The sequence below is a fragment of the Sapajus apella genome, unplaced genomic scaffold, assembly GCF_009761245.1.
Source record: "Sapajus apella isolate SASKATOON/1434 unplaced genomic scaffold, GSC_monkey_1.0 scaffold58, whole genome shotgun sequence".
NCBI lineage: Eukaryota > Metazoa > Chordata > Mammalia > Primates > Cebidae > Sapajus > Sapajus apella.
Window position 1 is genome coordinate 2,855,058 of NW_022436998.1, and position 24,017 is coordinate 2,879,074.

General features: G+C 35.0%; 1 protein-coding gene across 10 annotated transcripts in view; it reads right to left on the reverse strand.

Moving 5' to 3' along the window:
* The window catches only part of EXOC6 (exocyst complex component 6), a 216,707-nt gene that overhangs the window by 123,505 nt on the left and 69,185 nt on the right, over positions 1-24,017 (reverse strand). For all 10 annotated transcript variants that reach the window (XR_004258977.1, XM_032245517.1, XM_032245522.1 and 7 more), the window contains 6 exons: positions 21,105-21,260; positions 17,238-17,306; positions 6,886-6,969; positions 1,708-1,754; positions 1,469-1,589; positions 4-75 (listed from right to left, as the gene is read on the reverse strand). Coding sequence is in view for 9 of the 10 variants with exons in the window: in XM_032245517.1 (XP_032101408.1) it covers positions 4-75; positions 1,469-1,589; positions 1,708-1,754; positions 6,886-6,969; positions 17,238-17,306; positions 21,105-21,260 (549 nt within the window). In the remaining variant the exon portion in view is untranslated. The remainder of the gene's footprint in view (positions 1-3; positions 76-1,468; positions 1,590-1,707; positions 1,755-6,885; positions 6,970-17,237; positions 17,307-21,104; positions 21,261-24,017) is intronic.

The following is a 24,017-nucleotide window of genomic DNA, read 5'->3' on the forward strand; positions in this document are numbered from 1 at the left end:
CACCTGCAAAGTATCTGCAAATATTACAATGAGATTCTTCAGCTCCAGAACAAGATCAGGATCTGTGCAATAGGACTAAGGGTAGAAACGCACAAACAAACAAAACAAAACACCACCAACAACAAGCCAGAGTCAGAAGATTAAAAACTAAGAAATAAGATTCTGATAATGTTTCTTTTAATCTTCCAGATTTATAATAAGTTTAAAATCTTGGTTGGTTAGATCCAAAACTGACCTTCTCTATTCAGTGTAATTTTTAGAGGAAGATCATAATATGATACTCACGATACTTAACGTTTCTAAAAGTTTTTAGATTTTAAGAAACTAGTTATTTAAACTGAAAAAAGTTTTTATATAGACTATGTATGTTCACTTTTCATCTATTTATTTATTGTCCATCTTATAAAAGTGACTTTACATATTACCTTTTCCAATATAAGAAAGACAATTTCAGTACTTTCTTAGTAATTAACCAAAGGAAAACTATTAATTTCAAGGGGACAGTGAGATTTACTCTGTCCCTTTCATACCATTTAATAAGATTTTGAAAGTGATATGTTATATTTAATATGACTTCATATTTGGTATCATGGAATTAACAGAAAACATACTTTAATTTTATATATTCAGAGCTGATGTGAATATCAACCATGATAAAATGTATTGTTCTTTATTAATACGTTAGGAAAAGTTGTGGTTCATTGGATAGTGTATCAAGAATCTACATTCCGGATAAATAAAAATGTACATACTTATAATCTTAATATCACATAAGGTAACAATTCTTCAATATTTTTAAAATCTCAATTATCAATTATAATATTACAGACAAAATTTTAAATATGGAAATAAGTTAATAAAGGTAAACTACTACAACTGTCTTTTAAAAAGGCCTATACTAAGTATTGTCTTTATAACACTAACATATTTGTTACTCCCACAAAAGGCATTAGGAAAATATTTGATCATTTAATTTTCATCTATAAAAACCTCTCATTACACAACGGTTCATTATTTCAAATGCATTCAAATTTTGAAAATTGCATATTTTAAAGAAATTCACAATTACAGCGTATTACTGTAAATTGTAAACATCGAAGAACAAGTTCTATTGAGTTTTAATGGTAGAGTTTATTTTAGAAACAAAGAATTGAAATGATAATTAAAAACCCTTTCTTCGTGGTGCTTTTCAGTGATCTAATGAAAAGGTCAGTTGAGACTAATGAGACCTGCTTAATTCTTCATTTTCTATAATGCTAGAATAAAAGTGTTTTGGGAAGCCCCAGTCAGTTGCGAAATCATAGCCTGACATTACCAAACGAACACTTGACGTTACTACTTCCAAATCTGAGCAATTACCAAAAAATGTAGAATGATGGAGGTACAGTTTTCCTCTGCTATTTATCCAGCTCAGAAATTATTGAAGTAACGGAATTAAATTTTTAGTAATATAAATTATCTGACTTACTGAATGAGCTCTAAGGACAGCAATTATCTTTGAGAGGGCCATGTTCCAAAGTTCATCAGTGTATGCCCTGGTTACTAATCCTTGGGTCACATGTAAAATGTGATCTTCTACCACAAAGAACCTAAAAACAGTAATTACCAAAGCATGTATTAAAAAAAAAACCCAAATAGAAAATAATTATTTCTAACATTTAACATAATATAAAATTAATAATAGTTATTTCCATATTAGATACATACCCTACAATTTGAGTGAAATATCTTCTATAGCCATCAACTGTTTCATGCTTAAAATGAAAAATAAAAATCAATTTAAACCAATAAATACCGGTAACATAAAGGTAAGTTCCAAATCGCTAAAACTTCATTAACAAATATTTATTGAGAGCCTACTATATGCTGCATACATTTTTAGGTACCAGGTATATATTTGTAAATAACAAAAAGTCCTTACCCTCATGGAACGTACATTCGAAAGGAGATAAACAAAAACAAAAAAGAAATATGATTTCAGACCCCCTTCTCAGTAGACTACCTGAAGCCGTCATCATCTCTACTTTGACTATTATGCCATCCTCCTACAGTCTCCCCAATTTCCGGCCTTGTCCCCTATAGTCTCTTCTCTATACAGCTGCCAGAATGATATTGTTCAAATAATAATCAGATTATATCTTCTACCAAAACCTTTTACGGTTTTACAATTGCCTATTGTTTATAATGGTTTACAATTGCCTATTGTTTATAATTTTAACAAAAGGCATATAGAAAAATATTTGATCAGTTTACTTTCATTCAAAACAGTTTATTATGTGAAATATTTCATATTTCAATTAAGTTCAAATGTTATGTTTTGCAAATTTCATAAATGTGATCAAATTTTCAAATATCTAGAGTTTTTCTCAGGTGTTTTGGGGGAAGGACTGCTAACATTTTAGCTCAGAAATACTATGATTGGAAAATATGGTCTACATGACACTAAATGCTTGATATTTCCTGATACTTGCTTTATAGCACAGTATGTAGTCAAATTTTTAATTATAGTCCCTGTTTGCTTGAAAAGAATATGTTCCTACAGTTGTTGAAATAGGATTCTATATATCCATTAGATGAAGCCTATTAAGTAAGCCTATACTGACACATATCTTAAAACTCACCATATCTGTGGATTTTTCTGTTTCTCCTTGTAGTTGTGGCAATTTTCCTTTAAATACTGAGTCAATGTTATCAAGTACTTACAGGTTTAGAATTACCATTTTTATATCAATTCAAAAGCACACAAATAACACGAATTTTATTCTTATCATTCTAGCTTTCCCTGTATTATATAAAAATATATATACCCTGTTTCTAGTCTTTCAGTAGTTTCTCTAGAAATCACATTACACATCCTTAAGTAACCAAACTCTACAGCTAGTCAATGTTTTTACTCTTCTGCTGGACACTTCAGGCTGTAGGATGGTTTAATTTCATCAACTTCCATCTCATTCTGGTGTTTATGTTATTGCTACGTATTTTAATTCTATCTTCTTTTCTTATTGCTGCTGCACAAATTAAAATTCTATGTTGTTTTAATGTCCAAAATATTTTATTGTATTATTTCCTACAGCCATTTTAGATTTACCTAAATATTTATACTGTTTTTGCTAATCATTCCTTCTTACATCTCACATCTTCCACTTGGCTTCACATTCATTTTGTTTGAAGCATATCCTTAGAATCTCCTTAGTAAGGGTGTCTTAAATGGCCAACTCTGCTCTTCTGTGTCTGAAAATGTCTATCTTTGCCCTTGTTTCACTGGATATAGAATCCTAATAGTTACTTTTTTCAGAATTGAAAATATTTTGTTGTTTTGTTTACTTGAAAATAAACTCCTTTCTCTTTGGGTACTTTTAAGATTTTCTATTTATGTTTGTTTTTAAAGTCAGGTTTATTGAGGTATAATTTGCATACAATAAAATTAATCCCTTTTACATGTAGAGTTCATGAGTTTTGACAAATGTAGACAGTTGTGTAACCACCAGAAAAATCAAAATACATGTTTCCATCTCAGAAAGTTCTCTCCTGCCCTTTTATAGAGAATTACCCTGCCAAACCCTTAGCCTTTGGCCACCACTGATCCCATTCTGTCCTAGAGTTTTGCTTTTTCAAAACTGTCACATAACTCATACTGTATATAACTTTATTGTAAATGAATTTTTTCACTTAGAATAATACTTTTGAGATTTATCCATATCACTGCATATATCAACTCCCTTTTAGTGCCAAGTAGTTCCATTATATAAAACATACAATAATTTGTTTATTCACATGGGTGTATTATAATTTGCTCACTAGTTCATAGACATTCAGATGTCTCTAATTTTTGGCATTTATAATAAAGCTACTGCAAACATTCAAATAGCCACTGTATAAAGACACATTTTTGTTTCTCATGGATAAATACCTAGGAGCAGGACTGGTAGGTCATATGAGGGTATGCTTAACATTGTAACAAATTGCTAAACCATTTTCCAAAGTGGCAAAGTGGCAGTATAATTTATACCTATCAGAAGTGTATGAGAGTTCCACCTGATTCACATCCTCACCAGCACTTGCTATTATCAATTCTTTCAATTTTAGTCATTCTAGTAAAGTATGTAGCAGTATCTTATTGTGGTTTTAATTTGCATCACCCTGATGAAAAATTATATTGAATGTTTTTTCATGTGCTTATTTCCCATCAGCAGATCTTTGGTAAAACGTCTATTCAAATCTTTTATCCATTTGTAAAGACTGGTTCATCTGGCTTCAATTACTGAGTTATACAAGTTCTTTACATATTCTGGATAAAGCCATTTTTAGACATGAGTTCTACAAATATTTTCTCCAAGTCCATGTCTTGCCTTTTCATTTTCTTAACACCTTTTGAAAAGCAGAAGTTTTAAATTTTGATGTTCAAATCATCCATTTTTTTTCTTTTATGGCTCATGCTTTATATATCTCACATTGGAAAAAATATTGTAGACAATACATTGTAGAATACTGTAGAACCCAAGGTAATAAAGATTTTATCCTTTGTTTTTTTCTAAAACTTTACAACTTTAGCTCTTACATTTAGGTCTATTACCCATTCTTGAATTGTTAAATGAGTCAACATTCATTCTGTGCATATGCATCATTTAATTCTCTTGCAGTCAGAGGACAGACTTTGTATGATTTCAATCTTTTTATATTTGTTTTGTTTTGCTTTTGAGACACAGTCTCACTCTTGTCACCCAGGCTGAAGTGCAATGGCACGATCTCAGCTCACTGCAACCTCCACCTCCCGGGTTCAAGCAATTCTCCTGCCTCACCCTCCTGAGTAGCTGGGATTACAGGCACACACCACTACACCTGGCTAATTTTTCTATTTTTTGTAGAGATGGGTTTCACCATGTTAACCGGGCTGATCTCAAACTCCTGACCTCAGGTGATCCGCCTGCCTCGGCCTCCCAAAGTACTGGGATTACAGGCGTGAGTCACCACACCTGACCCAGCTTTTTATATTTGTTGATGTTTGTTTTATGGTCCAGAATATGATCGTGGTGAATCTTCCATGTGCACTTGAAAAGCATGTGTATTCTACCATCTGGGGTGGAATATTCAATAAATGTCAATCAGTTCAAGATAGATGATAATAGTTTTCAGGTCTTCTATTCCTCTTTATCTTTGGTGTACTGCAATTTAATTTTAAGGTTTCTAAGAGTGTATTTCTTTTTATTGAAGCTACTTGGGATTCCTTGGGCTTGACTCTGTGAATTTCTGTTTCTCATCTGTCCCAGAAAATTCTCAGCCACATGGCATCAAATATTCTTCAGTCTCATTTGCTCTATTCTTTTTGAAACTCCAATTAGATATAGGTTAGACTTCTCTGAATCCCTTATGTCTCTCTTCTGTAATTCTTCCTTCAGACTCTTTGTAAAGATTAGTTTCTTCATAGCAACTGATATTCATCAACTGTTAAACCTATTCATAATATTTTTAACTTCAGTTAATATGTATTTAATTTATAGATATTCTACTTGATATTTCTTCACATCTATTTGGTCATTCTTTATAGTTTCTGTTCCCTATTTATATTAGCAAGCTTGCCTTTTATTTCTTTAAATATATTAAGTAGCACTATTATATACTCTATGGCTAATAATTCAAATATCAAGTCTTTTAGAATCTATTTCTGTTGTTAATATTTCTTATGATTCTCATTTGTTTGGTAATTATTTCTGACTGTGAATTGCTCATTTAAACTCTGGAATGAAGGTGCAGAGATCTGTATTCGCTTCTGCCAGGCACCTGGAGACAGTATCAGGATGGAAACACTTCAAATATCAAGCTTGAGATGTCTTTGACTATCCAAGTATAATGAATTTGGGTTGCAAATACAAGTGGTAACAACCTGCTTGTTATGAATTCTCAGAGGGATTTTTTCTCTCATTCACTCAGCACTAAGATTTGAGATGGGTAATTTTCCTTACACTATTTACCAGAGGGAACAGAAAGGTTTTTAGATAGTTTTATCTCTAGCTCATCCTAATAATGGGGCTTTAAATCCTTTGGAGTCTCAGCTTTACAAGGGAGACAATCTCTTACTAGACATCTACTTTGGGTGGGCTCTGGGCTTAGCCCTCTGTATCCAAAGTCCTCAAAACTCATGCTTTCCTACTCAGCAGACGCTCCTAGGGTAAAAGCTATATTCTGTGTTTATTAAACCTATCTGCGTTTCTGCCTTCATTTAGGTTTTCCCGTTTTGTTTGTTTTATAGTCAGATGTATTGAGGTATAAGTCAGATGCAATAAAACTCTTTCATATTCAGTTTCTATGAGTTTTACAAACATGTCTTCTAATGTAACCATCACCACAACCAATATATAAAACAGTACCTTATTCACTTCATTTCTGGTCTTTTTTATTTGTTTGTTTTAAATGTCTATCTAGCATCTTCAGTTGTATTTTCCGTGGGACAATTAATCAAATAATCCACTATATTGTCATAATCCACTATATTGTCAGAAACTACTTATCATTCCCTGATATTTTATATATTTAATTGTTGGCCTTTTTTTTTTTTAATTCGCTATCTATCTTTCCTAACAGAATGTAAGCTATTCTATTGGGAAAGGTACATAATCCACTATATTGTCAGAAACTAATTATCATTCCCTGATATTTTATATATTTACTTCTTGGCCTTTACCTAATAGAATGTAAGCTCATGAGAAAAGGGACTTGTCTGTTTGGTTCACTGCTGTACCCTTAGCACCTAAACCAATGTTTGGAAATGGTAGGTGTTCAATAAATATTTGTAGTTGAATGAATAGTGATACATGCTCTGAAGAAATTAAAAGAGGATAAGGCGATAAAAAGTAACAACATAACCAATTCAAAATACCCCATACTTACCATATTTGACTGGGGTTGCAATACCAGTCTTGCTTGTTTCTTTCTTTGTTTTCGATAATAGTTTTCAAATGTTTCCTCATCACCCTAAAATAAAATCAGCAGAGTAATGAAAAATACACACACACACACACACACACACACACACACACACACACACACAGCTAGAACAGATACTTCTTTACCCTCAAGTCATTTTTAATTTTTAACTAGAATGTAAATGTTTAATAGCATTTCATATAGAATGTTAAGAATACATTTTGCCATTATAGTTTAAAGACAGTAATTTTTTTTGTATCATGACTATAAGGAAGAATAAAGTTACATTTAAACAACTGGATATCTACCAAACTTATTATTTAGGCTTTATAGATTTTCTATTGAAAAAAAAAATATGGCTATCAGTGAGGGAAGCCCAATGAAAGATTAGCTTCAAAGCCTAAAGTTCTGAGCATGTTACACAAGGCCCAACATGATCCGGCAATCTTCCTCCACCCCCTGCCTCGTCTCTTGGTACTCTCTTACTCTCAACATATCCATACACCATTCTCTTTTCACTTCCAGCCTTTTGCGCAGGCTATTTCTGAAATATGTTTCCCAGTTTCCTTTTCCCATATGATTTTTTACTCATTCTTCAGGACTCGCCAGAGATATTACTTCCTTTAGAAGGCTTTCCCTAACTTCTGAAGGCTTGTTATTTCCTGCCATTCCATAGCAACCTGTACTTCCCTATCAAAGAACTTATACCACGCTATAATTTCTTGGTTAGTCTATCTCAGTGCTGTCCAATGAAACTCCCTCCCTGTGAAGATGGATGTTTTCTAAGACTGCACTGTGTAAAATGGTAGCCCACTAGTCACATGTGGCTATAGAGCATTTGAAATGTGGCCAATCTGAATGAGACATTGACTTTTCAATTTAAGTCTTAATTGTTTTAGCAGCTACATATAGCTAGTGGCTACCTTATCCATAACAGAGATCTACCTTTACCACTTGACTCTATTAGAACATGGTCCACATTCCATCTAGTTCATCACTGTATCCTTATCACTTAGAAGAATGCTTGGCATGCAGAAGGCACTCAATAAATATTGGCTAAGTGAATAACTGAAAAACTAAATAAATTACTATATATCAATCCCCTCTGTCTTCCTCTCTGCTTAAAGAGAACCCATCCAGTATCAGAAGGAAAGGTCGAGAACCATTCTCCTACTCATCCAAGGCTCCATAGTCAAAAGAAAAAAATTAACTACAGGAAAAAAAACGTCAAAACCCATATTTTCACTGAAAAAAGGGATGATTTTATTTTCTTTACACTTAAGTTGCTACAAAAAAACATGACTTTTCTTAGTGTTGTCTAAAGTAAATGCATAATGAAAAAAATATTTTTAACTAGGTATCCTATAGCAAACTTTTTCCAAGTATTTTATACTCAAACAATTAAAATTATTTCAAAAAGCTATAATGTCCCTCACATAATTTTAATATGGTAACTAATTTTTTTCACCATAAGTTTCAATAAATGTAGAGGATTTAATACACTTAAGGATAAAATGGAATTTAAAAATAAAACTGTTACATCCTCATTTAAACATATCCAGCCATCACTCAACTTAAAAAAATATAGGGCTGGTGCAGTGGCTTACACTTTAATCCCAGCAACTTGGGAGGCAGAGGCAGAAGGATCACTTGAGGCCAGGAGTTCAAGACCAACCTGGGCAACGTGGTGAAACTCCATCTTTACAGAAAAATTTAAAAATTAGAAAGGCATGTTGGTATGTGCCTGTAATCCCAACTACTCAAGAGGCTAAGGCAAGAGGATTGTTTGAGCCCAGGAGTTCAAGGCTACAGTGGGGTATGATTATACCACTGCAATCCAGCTGGGGCAGTAGAGTGAAACCTTATATCTGTTTTCCTTTTCTTTTTTTTTTTCATTTTCTTTTCTCCTCAGATTCTTTTTTACCATGAAAGCCGTATCTAAAAAAATATAAAGTATGTAAATATACATATAGAGAGATATCTATGAATATAATATTAACATTTAGAAAGTCTACATTTTTCTTTTTGAACTCATATTTCCAGTCCATTACCCTTACAGAATTTTTTCTAACTTAATTTTTAAAAGTATTGTCTAATATGATCATGTTTTACTTTTATATCTGAGATTACAAGGCTTTACATGTTATGGTGGGTTTTTTTTCCTTCTGGGTTAAATTATTATAATCAGTACTTAACTGATGTAAATAACATAAATATATCATACATTTTGATAATGAGTAAACCCAAAAGTAAATTTTTATTGGAAATAAATATCTTAATAGAATGAGTGAGGTTTCCCCCCACCCCATTAATAATACACATTCTGATTAAAATTCTGACCCGCAGATTTAGGGCATTTTTTTTTTAAGTCCACCCTAAAACCTAAAATCTAATTAGCAAAGCCAGTCCTCACGATCAAACTAGTAAGTCAAATTGCACTTGGTGTCTCTCAGGAAAATTCTGACAAAGTTTCACTTCAAAAAAAGTTAAGATGAGGCTCAAACTGGAGGATTGCTCGAGGCCAGGGGTTCACGATCAGCCTGGGCAACATGTCAAGATATCTCTTTTAAATATATATGTATTTTTAAATTAGCCAGGCATAGTGGCATGCACCTGTAGTCCCAGATACTTCAGAGGCTGAGGCAGGAGGATCATTTGAACCCAGGAATTCAAAGCTGCAGTGAGCTATGATTGCACCACTGTACTCCAGGCTGGACAATAGTGAGACCCCATCTCTTAAACAAAATAAACAAAATTACATTATGAAAACCACTGAGAAATTATGGGTTCACACCACCGGGCATGTTGGCTTACACCTGTAATCCCAGCAATTTGGGAGTCTGAGGTGAACAAATCACTTGAGTGATCTGAAGTGAGTTTAAAGGTTTGAGACCAACCTGGCCAACAAGGTGAAACTCTGCTTTTACTAAAAATACAAAAATTAGCCATGTATGGTAGCACACACCTGTAATCCCAGTTACTTGGAAGACTGAGGCATGATAATTGCTTGAACCTGAGAGGGAGAGGTTGCAGTGAGCCAAGATCATGCCACTGCCCTCCAGCCTAGGCAGTAGAACGAGACCCTCAAAAAAAAAATTATGGGATTACAAAAAGCAATTAAGATTATTTAAACCCAGTGTGACTGTTTTGTGCATTCACATACCTTAAAATCAAGATAATAAATCAGTTTCTCATTACTTATTCTGTTTCTCATTACTTAATTTACAACAGTACAATGTACTATATACCTAAAATTCAAAGTTTTTGTAAAGTAAAGCAACATAATAAACAATATTATATGCCATCCATTAACATGTGGACATACATAAAACTCTGTTGTTCAACTTTTGGAAATAATTAAATACAACCAAGTATAAAAATCAGAGATATAAAAAAAATAAAATAATGTTTTTTGGAGCAACTTGGATGGAACTATAGACCATTATTCTAAGCGAAGGAACTCAGGAACAGAAAACCAAGTACTGTAAGTTCTCACTTATCAGTGGGAGCTAAGCTATGGGTATACAGGGGGATGTGGAGTGGTATAACGAACATTGGAGACTCAGAAGCGGGGTAAAAGATGAAAAAAATCACCTATTGGGTAGAATGTATACTATTCAGGTAACAAGTATACTAAAAGCCTAGACTTCATTACTATACAATTCATCCACATAACCAAAAACCACCTGCAACCCTAAAGCTACAAAAATATATAAATAAAATGCATTCTTGCCAATCAATAAATCAAACAATAAAATAAGGCATTATTCCACTAATTTTTTTAGATAGGATGATCATGCTTTTTCTGGGTGCTTAACAAAAGAGAATGGTGTATTGTGCTAAACATGAATAGCCAGAGTTTACTTTAAATATAAAGTAGTAAATATTAAACAACTGGACTTAGACTTATGACAGCTAAACGGCTTTACCTACTTTATCAAATCATAATACACATGAATATTAAAAACAAATTAAGATTAGTCAGTGTAACTTAAAATTTTTGGCAGCCCCAGAAATTGATGTTTAAAAAATACAGCTTTACTAACACATCATTTAGCTGTTTAAAGGTGTTTTTCTTTACAGCGAATGATACTTCCTAAGGAAGAGTATTAAGATTAGCCAAAATCATTGTTTATATTTAAACACATAGGACATAGTTTTAGCATTCAAAATTGTCTGTCTTCTCTTTGCTGTACTCTCACAGAACTCTCTCTTAAAAGCAATATATTTGCTGTCAATAGCTAGGGGGGAAAAGATCACATCATTAAAAGGAAACTACCATTATTCCTATCTATGTTATTACTCCCTACTATGTATATAAATTCAGAATATCCTACCACAGGACAAAAATATACTGTTTCTAACATGATTTACCCTTAACAGAAATCTGTGCAAAATTAGAAAGAAAGAAACGCCTAATACAGTTCCTTGAGGAGACTTCTCCTTTATTTGTCACCCTGGAAGTATTTACACCTCAAGACAATGCACCATGGCAGTACTGAGTATCATGAAGGATATGATTTTCATTTCTAAAATAAATGTGGTAGCCTTCAAAATGGCCTCCAAAGATCTCTACCTCATGGTATTCATACCCTGTGTGGTCCCACAACAATGTATCTGAGTTAATCTATGTGACCAACAGGATAAACAGAAGTAATGGTATGTTACTTCTGAGATTAGGTTATAAAAGATATTATGGCTTCCATCTTGGTTTCTCTCCTGGATGACTCACTCTGGGGGAAGCCAGATGCCACGTCTTGAGGACTTTCAGGCAGTCTGGTGGAGAGCCTATGTGGCAAGGAATGGAGGCCTTCTGCCAACAGCCATCATAGAGGCAAATCCTCCAGCCTTCAGATGACAGCAGTCCTCACTGACATCTTGACCAGAATCTCATAAGAGACCTGTAGCCAGAACCACCCAGCTAAGCCACACCCTGACTGCTAACCCTGTAAAATAATAGTTTGTTGTCTGAAGCCAGTGTGTTATATAGCAATTGATAATTAATAATTAATATGGTCAGTATCTTAGGTAGCTGTCCTAGGAACAGAATCTGAGATCAACGATAAACTAAAGAAATGTTCAAGAAGGAAACTGCTCAAGAAGTGAAGAAAGTAAAAGAAGGAACAAGAGGAATTTGGTATCCTTGGTACCTTTCAGGCAAAAAATTCTGTGCCTGATTCCATGTTGCAACTTCAGAGCATAAGTTATATCTCATTGTTGTCCTAATCCAGGCAAGGAATCTAGGCTCTCAAACACCATATCCACATACTATACTTGATTAATCTCAACCCTGGTAATCTGATATGTTATAGCTTCTAGCTGAAAAGGAACCCAAGAGAATAATGAGCAGAGCACCAACAGTAAGAGAACTATTTTGAAGACAGGTTGGGGTTCCCAAACAAACCATTTTTAGAAAGAAAGCTATGGATCTAAAAAGCATTTCCCTAAAGTTTCCACCCCAGGGCCCCTTAGAAAGCCTTCATATACCCTTAAAAAGTCCAAGGGCAGCAATTCTCACCCTACATTCAGTATTCATCAAATAATTAGGAAAGTAACTCATTCAATATTCAGTATTCTAAGAAAAATGATCCCTATACTCAAAGTTTAGGACATGGCCAGCTAAGAAAAGTCAGATAAGCTCTTAGGACTTCTCAAAGTCTAAAAAATGATAAGCTATGATAAGCTACATTGTGAATACTGTGTGCAACATTTTCCAAAAAGAATCCCTTTTTTTGACATTATACCTATTTTCCTTTCATGGAATACTCATATTTGATCAAACAGAATAAGATACCTTAGAATTTTGGACACAGAGCTTTTTTTGGCTAAAATGGACTTATAGTCAACAGATCTAGTCCTTAAAATCATATATATCAATGTAACCCTTTTATAATAACTCTTTAAACACTTACTGAGTGCTATTTTACACTGGGTCTATACCAAATACTTTTATTATTTATATTGACTCTAATACCCAACAAAGCCTTAGAAATTGTTAACCATATTTTGCAAATAAGAAACTCAACTAAGTGAAGTAATTTTTCCAATGCTATAACGCTGGGAAATGGTAGAACTGGAATAATGAGTAGAAGGAAGAGGAGTTATAATAAGAAGAAATTAGTGGCCAGCCACAGTGGCTCATGCCTGTAATCCCAGCACTTTGGGAGGCTGAGGTGGGTAGACCATCTGAGGTCAGGAGTTCGAGACCAGGCTAGCCAACATGGAGAAACCCCATCTCTACTAAAAATACAAAAATTAGTCAGGCGTGGTGGCAAGCGCCTGTAATCTCAGCTATGTGGGAGGCTGAGGCAGGAGAACTGCTTGAACCGAGGAGGCAGAGGTTGCGGTAAGCCAAAATCATGCCACTGCACTCCAGCCTGGGCAACAGAGCAAGACTCTCTCTCAAAAAAAAAAAAAAAAGAAAAGAAAAAGGAAATTAGCTTTACCAAATAATTTTTGTCATATATATCAAACAGAAGCTATCATGCTAATGAAAGTTTATTAAATTTACAGCATAAAACACTAAGACCATACTATTACAAAGGGAGAGTCCTGCCTGAATTAGTCAACATCTTTTAAAATGCAAGTTTCTTGAATGCATAAATTCTGTATAAGGACATAAAAACATATAAAGAACTAAAATTATGAAAATTAAAAGTTAATTACAAAAACATAAATTCTGAGTGATCACTATCTGTACCATTTATTTTGAATATCTGAGAAAAATAAATCTTAAACTATGAATCATCACAAAGCTGATTAAATGGAGACTAAAGTTTTCTATCATTCTGCTGGTTCTCCTCCATTGACTTTTGATTACCTTGATAATTACCCTTTTACCTTTTAATTTTTTTTTTTTTTTTAAAGACAGAGTCTTGCTTTATTGCCCAGGCTGGAGTGCAGTCGCTCAGTCTTGGCTCACTGCAACCTCCAACTCCCAGGTTCAAGTGACTGTCCTGCCTCAGCCTCTGGAGTAGCTGGGATTATAGGCGAGTACCACCACGCCTGGCTAATTTTTTGTATTTTTAGTAGAGACGGGGTTTTACTGTGTTAGCCAGCAGGTACTTCTTAAATTTTAATCATTAAGAATAAAAAGCAACTTAATACCTACTGCATCACTCCAAGGGAACATCATACTGAAACCTCATGTAATTTCTGTTTAACATTTGTTGAACAAGGTATAAAGATAAAGTCTTTCCCAGAGGGCATATAGAAAATTATTTTAAAATCTGAGTGTGGTATTAAAGTCAGTCAACAACAATTCAACAAATATTTATGAAGCATCAGAAGCAATGGCAGACAGAAACGACACTCTCATGGCCTCCATCCTTGTGAATGATACACGTGTGGCACAGAGATAATACAAAGTAACAAAAGAGGCTGTTGGCATTTTACTACAGCTTACTGTGCCCACATAAAAACAGAAAAATTAAGCACTCCCAAAGCAAAACATCATTTTTCTCTACCAAACCCAAAACCCATAGGAGAGCATACAATTTGAAAGGAGTTATGGAGGAATCAAACTACAACATAGGCCTCTTTAACTATGGCAATAACAAATAACTTCACGTTGATTAGAAGCCAATATGAACTAGTTAAAAGAAAAAACAGAAAACACGAGACTAGACTAAAGGAAATTTAATTTCCAAAATTACCACAGAGAGTAATCTTTGATGGAATCTAGTCTCTGCTTACCTAAATGCATATACCAATCAACATTATAAAAGATAAAATACCAAATTTGAAAAGAATCTGAGAAATTGACATATTTTAACTCTTATATTTGAAGAATTATTTAATCATAAAATATTGTTTTTACACTACAGTATGGTTATAGCTTTAATAAGAGAAATTCCTTTTACATTCAATAGAACTCAGTACACTTGAAACATCTCTAATTTATTTACAAAAATAAGTTTACATTTGTATCATACATCATTTTGTGTCAGCTAATAAGGGTAGAGTTAGCCCTGCTTTTTAATAGTAGGCTAAAAAATAAGTTCACTAATAAAGATAATTTTATTCACTTTAGTTAACGTGATTACCATTCTTTTTCAATTATGTCAATAATCCAAATCTCAAAATGCCTTAAAAGTAAATGCCGGCTGGGTGCCGTGGCTCACACCTGTAATGCCAGCACTTTGGAAGGCTGAGGCAGGTGAATCACTTGAGTTCAACATCAGCCTGACCAACATGGTGAAACCCCGTCTCTACTAAAAATACCAAAAATTAGCTGGGCATAGTGGCAGGCACCTGTAATCCCAGAGACTCAGGAGGCTGAGACAGGAGAATCGCTTGAACCCAGGAGGTGGAGGTTACAATGAGCCGAGATCATGTCATTGCACTCCAGCCTGGGCAACTAGAGCAAAACTCCATCTCAAAACAAACAAACAAACAAATTAGCTGGGTGTGGTGGCAGGTGCTTGTAATCCCAGCTACTCGGGGGGCTGAGACAGGAGAATCACTTGAACCCAGGAGGCAAGAGGTTACAGTGAACCGAGAGTGTGCCATTGCACTCCAGCCTGGGAAACAAGAAGGAAGCTCCATCACAAGGGGAAAAAAAAAATGAAATGACAAAGGAAATGAAATGGTACATAAGAAAATATCTATTTAGGCTGGGCATGGTGGCTCACGCCTGTAATCCCAGTACTTTGGGAGGCTGAGGCGGGCGGATCACAAGGTCAAGAGATTGAGACCATCCTGGCCAACATGATAAAACCCCATCTCTACTAAAATACACAAAAAAATTAACTGGGCATGTTGGCACATGCCTGTAGTCCCAGCTACTCAGGAAGCTGAGGCAGGAGAATTGCTTGAACCCAGGAAGCAGAGGTTGCAGTGGCGTGATCATGGCTCACTACATTCCAGCCTGGTGGCTGGTGACACAGCGAGACTCTGCCTTTAAAAAAAAAAAAAAAAATCTAATGCACAAGAAGGTACTAATGGAGGAATAGAGGAACAAAAAAGATATAAGACATATTAAAACAAATGGTAAATATTATAGCAGATGTAAATCCTACCTTATCAGTAATAACATTAAATGTAAATGAACTAAACACTCCAATTGAAAGGCAGAGGTCAGCAGACTGAATTAAAAACAAAAAACAGACTGAAAATACAACAACATAAAAAAAAAACACAGGCTGAACTATGTGCTATCTATAGGAGGCATACTTTAGATTCAAGGATACGAAGAGGTTGAAAGTAAAAGGATGGGGAAAAACATGCTATGCCAACAGTGCTCAAAAAAAATAGCTGGGCATGGTGGCGCACGCCTGTAGTCCCAGCTACTCGGGAAACTGAGGCAGGATAATAATATAGTATAGCCGAGACTATGCCATTGCACTCCAACCTGGGCAACTAGAGCAAAACTTTTTTTTAAAAAAAAAAAAAAAAAAAAAAAAAAAATAGCTGGGCGTGGTGGCGGGTGCTTGTAATCCCAGCTAGAATACTTAGTATAGCTGAGTGGCTATACTAATTAAAGCCAAACAGACCTTAAGACAAAAAATATTATAAGGAAAAATATTTAACCATTTTTTAAAAAATAGGTCAATCCATCAGGAAGACATAACAATTATAAACATATATTCACCTGCCAACAAGGCCCTAAAAATACATAAATTAAGGCAAAACTGAAAGAAGAAATGGAAAATTCCACAGTTATAATTGAAGACTCTAACACTTCTATTTTCAATAACAGAATAGGCAGAAGACCAACATGGAAGTAAAAAACGTGAACGGCACTATAAATCAACTACACCTAACAGATAACTATAGAATACACACCTAACAATAGCCAGATACACATTTTCCATTGATCTGGAGGGGTGGTTGGTGGGGATGGGTAATGAGCATTTCTGGAATTAGGTAGTGGTAACGGTTGCACATCCTTGTGAATATGCTAAAACCACTGAATTGTACACTCTAAAAGAGTAAGGTTTTTTGGTATGTGAATTAGATCTCAATAAACCAGTTATTTTTAAAAAGGAACATTAAATCAAAAATAAAAGCAATGTAGTATGAATACACATGTAGAAGTAACTTATAAGAACTATGATGCAACAACAGCATAAAGGCAATAGGGAGTAATGGAAGCATATTATTTTAAGGTTCTTAAAATATACATGAAGTGGTATATCACTTGAAATTACACTGATAAGTAAACAAAAAATATAAGTGCCTTACACACAGTGGATATTCCATAAATAATTATTATGTGAAGATTTACAGGATTTTATCAATTTTAAGGCCTAAAACACATACATGTCTTTTTAATAATATAAAGCTATATATATATAAATATAAAACATACTTACCAAAACAGAATAAATGTGCAAACATCGATAAACAGGAGAAAAATCAACAAGATCCTGAACAGTCAAGACCTGAAAATTAAACCATTTTTTAAAAATTATATGTCAAACTACCAGACCACCATTAGATAATGTAAAGTTAAAGATAGACAAGAAGATTCATGAACTTTGCATTACAACATTTATTCAATTCCCCCATAGAAAGCATACAATATAAACACAAAGCCTTCTTTATTTTGTTTTGCCATTTGTTTGGTAGTTTATTCTTTGAAGTATGTTTATTATCACTGTTGACTGTTTCTAATTTAAAGTAACAGAGGAGAGAAATTGTATATTTTTGATATGTGTGAGAGATTAACAGAAAACTGCTATGGATAACTAGATACCTCAATATTGTTTCAGGTAAAACTGATACATAGATTTTATGGTTTAGCTATAGACAAAGTTCCTCTTCTTAGGCAGCCAGGTCATATGATTAGTCATTATCGCATTGAATTAAAGACATTATCACTATTATTTTATGGACCACTAAGAAAGAAAAAAACACCACCACTTAAAACTATGACATCATCAACTTTAAGATGTATCCTAAATTCTGAAATATTATGTGAAAAAAAATCTTATAATTGATGAAATGTAGTATTACTAAGTTTCTCAAACTTGAGAAGTACATAAACCCTTTTAAAAGGAACACATTTGTACTCTCATGAATCTCCAGAGTAAACTTAAATTATTTTAATATAATATTGCTTATAAGGGAAAATGATAAAAACAAAATGTTGTACAGTATAGTAGTAAAATAGATCTGAGAGAACAGGGAAACCACCAAGCTCTTCTAAAAGTATAGATCTGGGGGCAAGGCATGATGGTGATGCTCCCAGTAGGATATACAGAACACAAAGGGGAAAATTGAAGTAAGACTAGATGGTTTATTTTCAACATTCTACACTTCAAAGGAGAAGATAATACAGAGGTCCTCTGACTATTAAGAAAGAGCAAAAAAGTAGATGTCAAAAATATTTGTTTAATTTCAAGGGACCAAAAACCTAACAATAATTTCAAGGGACTAATGAGGACATACTAACTAATTCCACATTAGGAAAGCATTTAACTGTTTAAGGCTGTTTGTTTGTCTGTATTCAGTACAATAGCAGATATTTACTACATACACATATATATACACACACACACATATACATGCATACATATTCACACAAATATATTACATATTCACACAAATATAGATACAAATATATATTATGTATATATTTGTGTGAATACATATGTATGTACCACCTCATCCTCAGATATACAGCAGAAATGTACATAGTGGCTGGGTATGGTGGCTGACGCCTATAATTCCAGTACTTTAGGAGGCCAAAGCAAAAGGACCACTTGAAGCCAGGAGTTCAAGACCATCCTGGGCAACATAACAGTTGCCAATCTCCACTAAAAATACAAAAAAATTAGCTGGATATAGTGGCATATGCCTGTAGTCCCAAATACTTGGGAGGCCAAAGCAGGAGGATCGCTTGAACTCTGGAGTTTGAGGTTACAGTAAGTTATGGCTGTGTCACTGCACTCCAGCCTGGGTGGTACAGTAAGACTTTGTATCAAAAAAAAAAAAAAAAAAAAAAAAACCCTAAAAAAAGAAATGTACATGGAGAACACTCAGCTGTTCGCTCATTCACAAATGCAGTCATGAGTACATAGTCATACGGTTCAACTAAAAGTTCTTACTGTATCCCAATTATGTCCTTAGAAAAAGAATTTAAAATCTCATTGACAAGGCAAAACTTATAAATAATTGGGAATAACTAGGTTCCAATGATAATAGCTAAATTTTGTAAAAAATGGAAAAAGACAATAAAAAGTAAACTCAATAGAAGATTCTGTGGAGAGAATTTTATTTGTTTTTTTGAAATGGGGGTCTCACTCTGTCACCCAGGCTGGTGTGCAGTGGCATGATCACGGCTCAATGCAACCTCAGCCTCCCCTGGCTCAGGTGATTCTCCCACTTCAGCCTCCCAAGTAGCTGGAAATACAAGTGCTACACCTGGCAATTTTTTTTAATATTTTTGTAGGAAAGGGGTTTTGTCATGTTGCCCAAGCAGGTCTTGAACTCCTGGCTCAAACAATTTGCCCACCTCAGCCTCTTAAAGTGCTAAGATTACAGGCATGAGCCACGGCATCAGGCCTTGTAGAAAAAACTTCCAAAAGCAATCGGAGGCTGGGCATGGTGGCTCACACTTATAATCTCAGCACTTTGGAAGGCTGAGTGAGAGGATAATTTGAGGCCAAGATACAGAGTTCAAGTCCAGCCTTGGTAACACAGTGAGACCTCTGTCTCTATAAATTTTTTCTTTTAATTAGCCAGGCATGGTGATGACATGACTGTAGTCCTAGCTACTCGGGAGACTGAAGTGGGAGGATCACTTGGACCCAGGGGTTGGACGCTGCAGTGAGTTATGACTACACCACTGCACTCATGGGCAACAGAGTGAGCGCTGTCTATATATAAAAAAAAATGAAAACAAAAAACAGAATGAGAGAATGAATTTGGATATAGAAGATGAAAGATACAAACCACAGTGCTTCAAAGGAAAAAAAAAAGAAGATGAAAGTGAATATTTAAGGATAATTTCAAAATTTCTAGACTTACAAGGACTTTTTTTCATTGAAAGACTTAACTTTAATCATATTAGAGTTATTTTTGTAGTATTTTGGCACCAGTTTTTTAAAAAGGTGAACTATCCAGAATTAGGCCAAATGATAAGACATTACAAAATAAAAATTTTGCAACAGATAATTCAAATATAAGTAATCACTATAAAAATCTTTAGATTTATACTTTTACTGCAGATTCCACTACCAGAGATTTATAAATATAATCTACAATATATCCTGTTTATCTGTCAATTATTTAGACTAACATTTCAGATGACTCCATTGCCCTAATAGCTCATTACAGTCTGACTTTGTCAACTTGAAATAAAAATATATAGAGACAAATTTCCAAGCAAAAAAAATTTGAGAATAAACAAAGAAATAGGATTACAATCCAGGACCTGCATAGATGGGGTGGTCTCTGGCATGTCTGGAGAACAAAGGTTAGAGTTTTATTGTGGCGACAAACTGTTATGCAAACTGTTTTGAAAGAAAGTTCACTGGTGAGCGTCAATAGCTAATAGAAAGGACTTGTAATCTTGGAGTTATAATTAGGCCCTTACAGTTTTGGATTGACCTCGTGAGATAGTTGTTTTTTTGTTTGTTTTGAGACAAGGTCTCACTCTGTCTCCCAGGCTGGAGTGCAGCGGTACAACGTTGGCTCACTGCAACCTCCACCTCTCAAGTTAAAGCAATTCTCACATATCAGCCTCCCAAGTAGCTGGGACTACAGGTGTCCCCCACCACACCCAGCTAATTTTTATATTTTTGGTAGAGACAGGGTTTCACCATGTTGGCCAGGCTGGTCTTAAACTCCTGCCCCAAGTGATCTGCCCAACTCAACCTCCCAAAGTGCTGAGATTACCAATGTGAGCCACTGTGCCTGGCCTGTTTTGAAACAGACAACTGTTCACATATTAAGTGGCTAGCTGTCCTTGTAGAGCTGATGCAGTAAGCTGTGGTTTCAAAGAATTTATTGTGACAGTTCCTGTTACCAGGCAAATCATGCATGACGGCCCTCCCTTCATGGCCTTTGCAGGCTCCATTTTGTCAAAGTTTGACACATGTGACTCCATTTTGACTCCGACAACTTTTACCACATAAATTCATTTTGCATATGGGAAGACCAAATCATATATGTACATTACAATCCAAAAGAAAAAAAAAATTATCTAATAGTAGAAAAAGAAAGAAACCCATCACCTCCTCTTCATTCTCATCCTCTTCTTCAAGTGAATGTTTCAATACAGTTTCACTGCTTTCCTCTGGAATTTTATCATGATTTATATACATATTCTTCCCAAATTTCATTTTATTTTTTTTCTGCAGAGAAACATTAAAGGTTTTCTGATGCTGTGCCTATTTTGAAGAAAGAAAAATTCAGATTTCAAAACTGATTATGGTCAAAATTAGTTCAAAAAAATTGTTCACAATGTTTTCTTATCTTTTTAGTATCTGTAGGTGTAGAATCTATAGTGATGCCCCCTTTCTTCATCATGATTTTTGCCTTCTCACTTCTTTTTTTTTTTTTTTAACAGGGTCTCACTCTGTCATCCAGGCTTGAGTACAGTAGCACCATCACAGCTTACTGCAGCCTCAACCTCCCCAGGCTCCGGTGATTCTCCCACCTCAGCCTCCAGAGCAGCTGGGACTACAGGCATGTACCACCACACCCAGCAAGTTTTTTTTTAATTTTTTTGGTAAAATGGGGTTTTGCCATGTGGCTCAAGCTGTCCTTAAACTCCTGGCTCAAGCAATCCTCCTGCTCCAGCCTCCCAAAGTGCTAGGATTACACGCATGACCCACCGCACCCGGCTTCTTTTCCTTTTTAAACAGTCTTAAAATTATGCAGAACCATGTATTTCCTCAGTTGGCATATTGTATGTTGGCAAGGGGGGCTGGTTCACTCTTTGGCCATACTCCCAACTCCCTGAATTAGCCATTAACCTCACAGAAGGAACTATGGCATCAGGTTGCAAGCTTATTTTACTTCCCACTGAAAATGCTCACAGTTTGTGAAGGCTAAGAATGCAGAAGCTGTTATCCCATAATTGATCATTCATAAAAAACAACATTTACACAGAATAAAAAGTTGAGAACCCTCATACCTTCTTTTAGGCATTTGAGTAATACTTTCCTATCAGAACTTCATTACCAGAAATAGAAAAAGATACAAACTTAATTCTGGGATTTTAATTTCCTTACACACTGCATATCAGCGAGACATTCTCTCTGTTTTGACAGGTCAGATTGTCATTATTCTGTTCTATTCGCAAATAGAAAGGTCATGCACTGGCTCTTTTAGGTGAATTCTCTCTAAGGCATATGTAACTGGCAACAAGCCCTTCTCTACTCTTAGGTTTTCAGACCATTCAAGTTGCAGTAACCTGGCTCTTCTCTTTCCTAGACTTTGATCCTGGCTGCCCCCCAGAGGTTTGTACTGCAGAAAATTATTATCACTCCTGTGGGCTCCCTTTCCCTCTGTGCCCAAACTAATTTTGTCAATGATTTTCTGTCCTCAGAGTATAAAATCATTTATTTAGAGTATTGTTTCCAAATTATGTTATGTACAAAACCAACAGTTCACACAGCAAAAATAGATGTTCCTTGAAAAAAGGGTTCTAAGCTCAAATGAATTATATAAATATTACATATTGTATCCTCCTTCTCGGGATTTACAATTCATAGGTAAAGAAATCTGTTTAACTTGATTTAACCCAGGTTTCCAAAACTTATTTGACTATTTAGTCCCTTTGTTCCCCCTAGAGCAGTGGCCCCCAGCCTTTTTTTGCAGGTGATGGTTTCGGATGAAACTGTTCCACCTCAAATGATCACGTATTAGATTCTCATAAGGAGCACACAACCTAGATCCCTCGCATGCACAGTCCACAGTAGGGTTCACGCTCCTAGGAGAATCCAGTGCGGCTGATCTGACAGGAAGCGGAGCTCGGGCAGTAACCCTCTTTCGCCAGCCACTCACCTCCTGCTGTGTGGCCTGGTTCCTAACAGGCCACAGACAGGACAGGTACCAGTCTGAGGCCTAGGGGCTGGGAACCCTGCCCTAAAGAGCAATATTAAAGTGTGCCAGAGAACATCATATGAAAAATGTTAACTTAGAATATAAATTGTAGATATTTATTGCTAATTAAACATGAGACTACTCAGATGGATTCATCTCTCATATTAGAATTTTAAAAATTCTCCCTAGACAATCTAAAACTCAGCTCTAAACTAATTTTTTTAAATAACTTTTTTGTGCCATTCATATTAGGCATAATAGCTAGATCCCAGGAAACCAAAAATAAACAGGGCAAAATCGTTCACTCAAAAAATTCACAGTCTAGTTAAGAACATTAAAAAAAAAAAAGCAATTATAGTGTGAAAAGTATAATAGTATACACACTGAGGATGAAGTGACCATCTCTTGCTGGCAGTAGTGTAATGGGTGATGGCAGAAGATTTCACAGACAACGTAATGTTCAAGCCAACTTTTGGGAGGAAAAAGCAGAACAGAGAAATGTGAAAGAATGGAAGACATTCTCAGTGAACAGCTAGTATATTCAAAAATCTGAAAGACAGCAGATACTGCTAGAGCATAGAAAGGAGACAAGTACCAGGATGAGACTGAGGAACTTGGACTTAAGTAAAAGGTTACAGGGAATCCCTTAAGATGAAGTGGTGTGGTCTTATTTGCATTTTAGGACAGTAACCAACAGAAGAAGAGAATACAGATAAGGAAAACAAATGATTCCGTTTAACAGTCCAGCCATGTAGAGGGGAAAATGGAATCTACAGATATTTTGAAGTAGAATTGATAGTAACTAAGTAGGACTTAGTAACAAATAACATTAACAGTATCAATACTCCTGAAAAGTTTAATGTACTCCCCAGTTTCTGGCTTGTGGAAACAGGAGACACTACTATCTAAGATAGCAAATACAAGAAAAATAGATTTAGGAAAAAGAGAATGAGTTTAGTCTTAGAAATGCTGGGTTTGGGGTAGCTATAAGATATTCAAGTGAATACATAACAAGTCCATCCATCCGTAAAAGGGATATGAGATCCTGGAATTTAAGCACAGGATTCAGAGTGCACCCAAGAGAGGGAGCTGCTTTG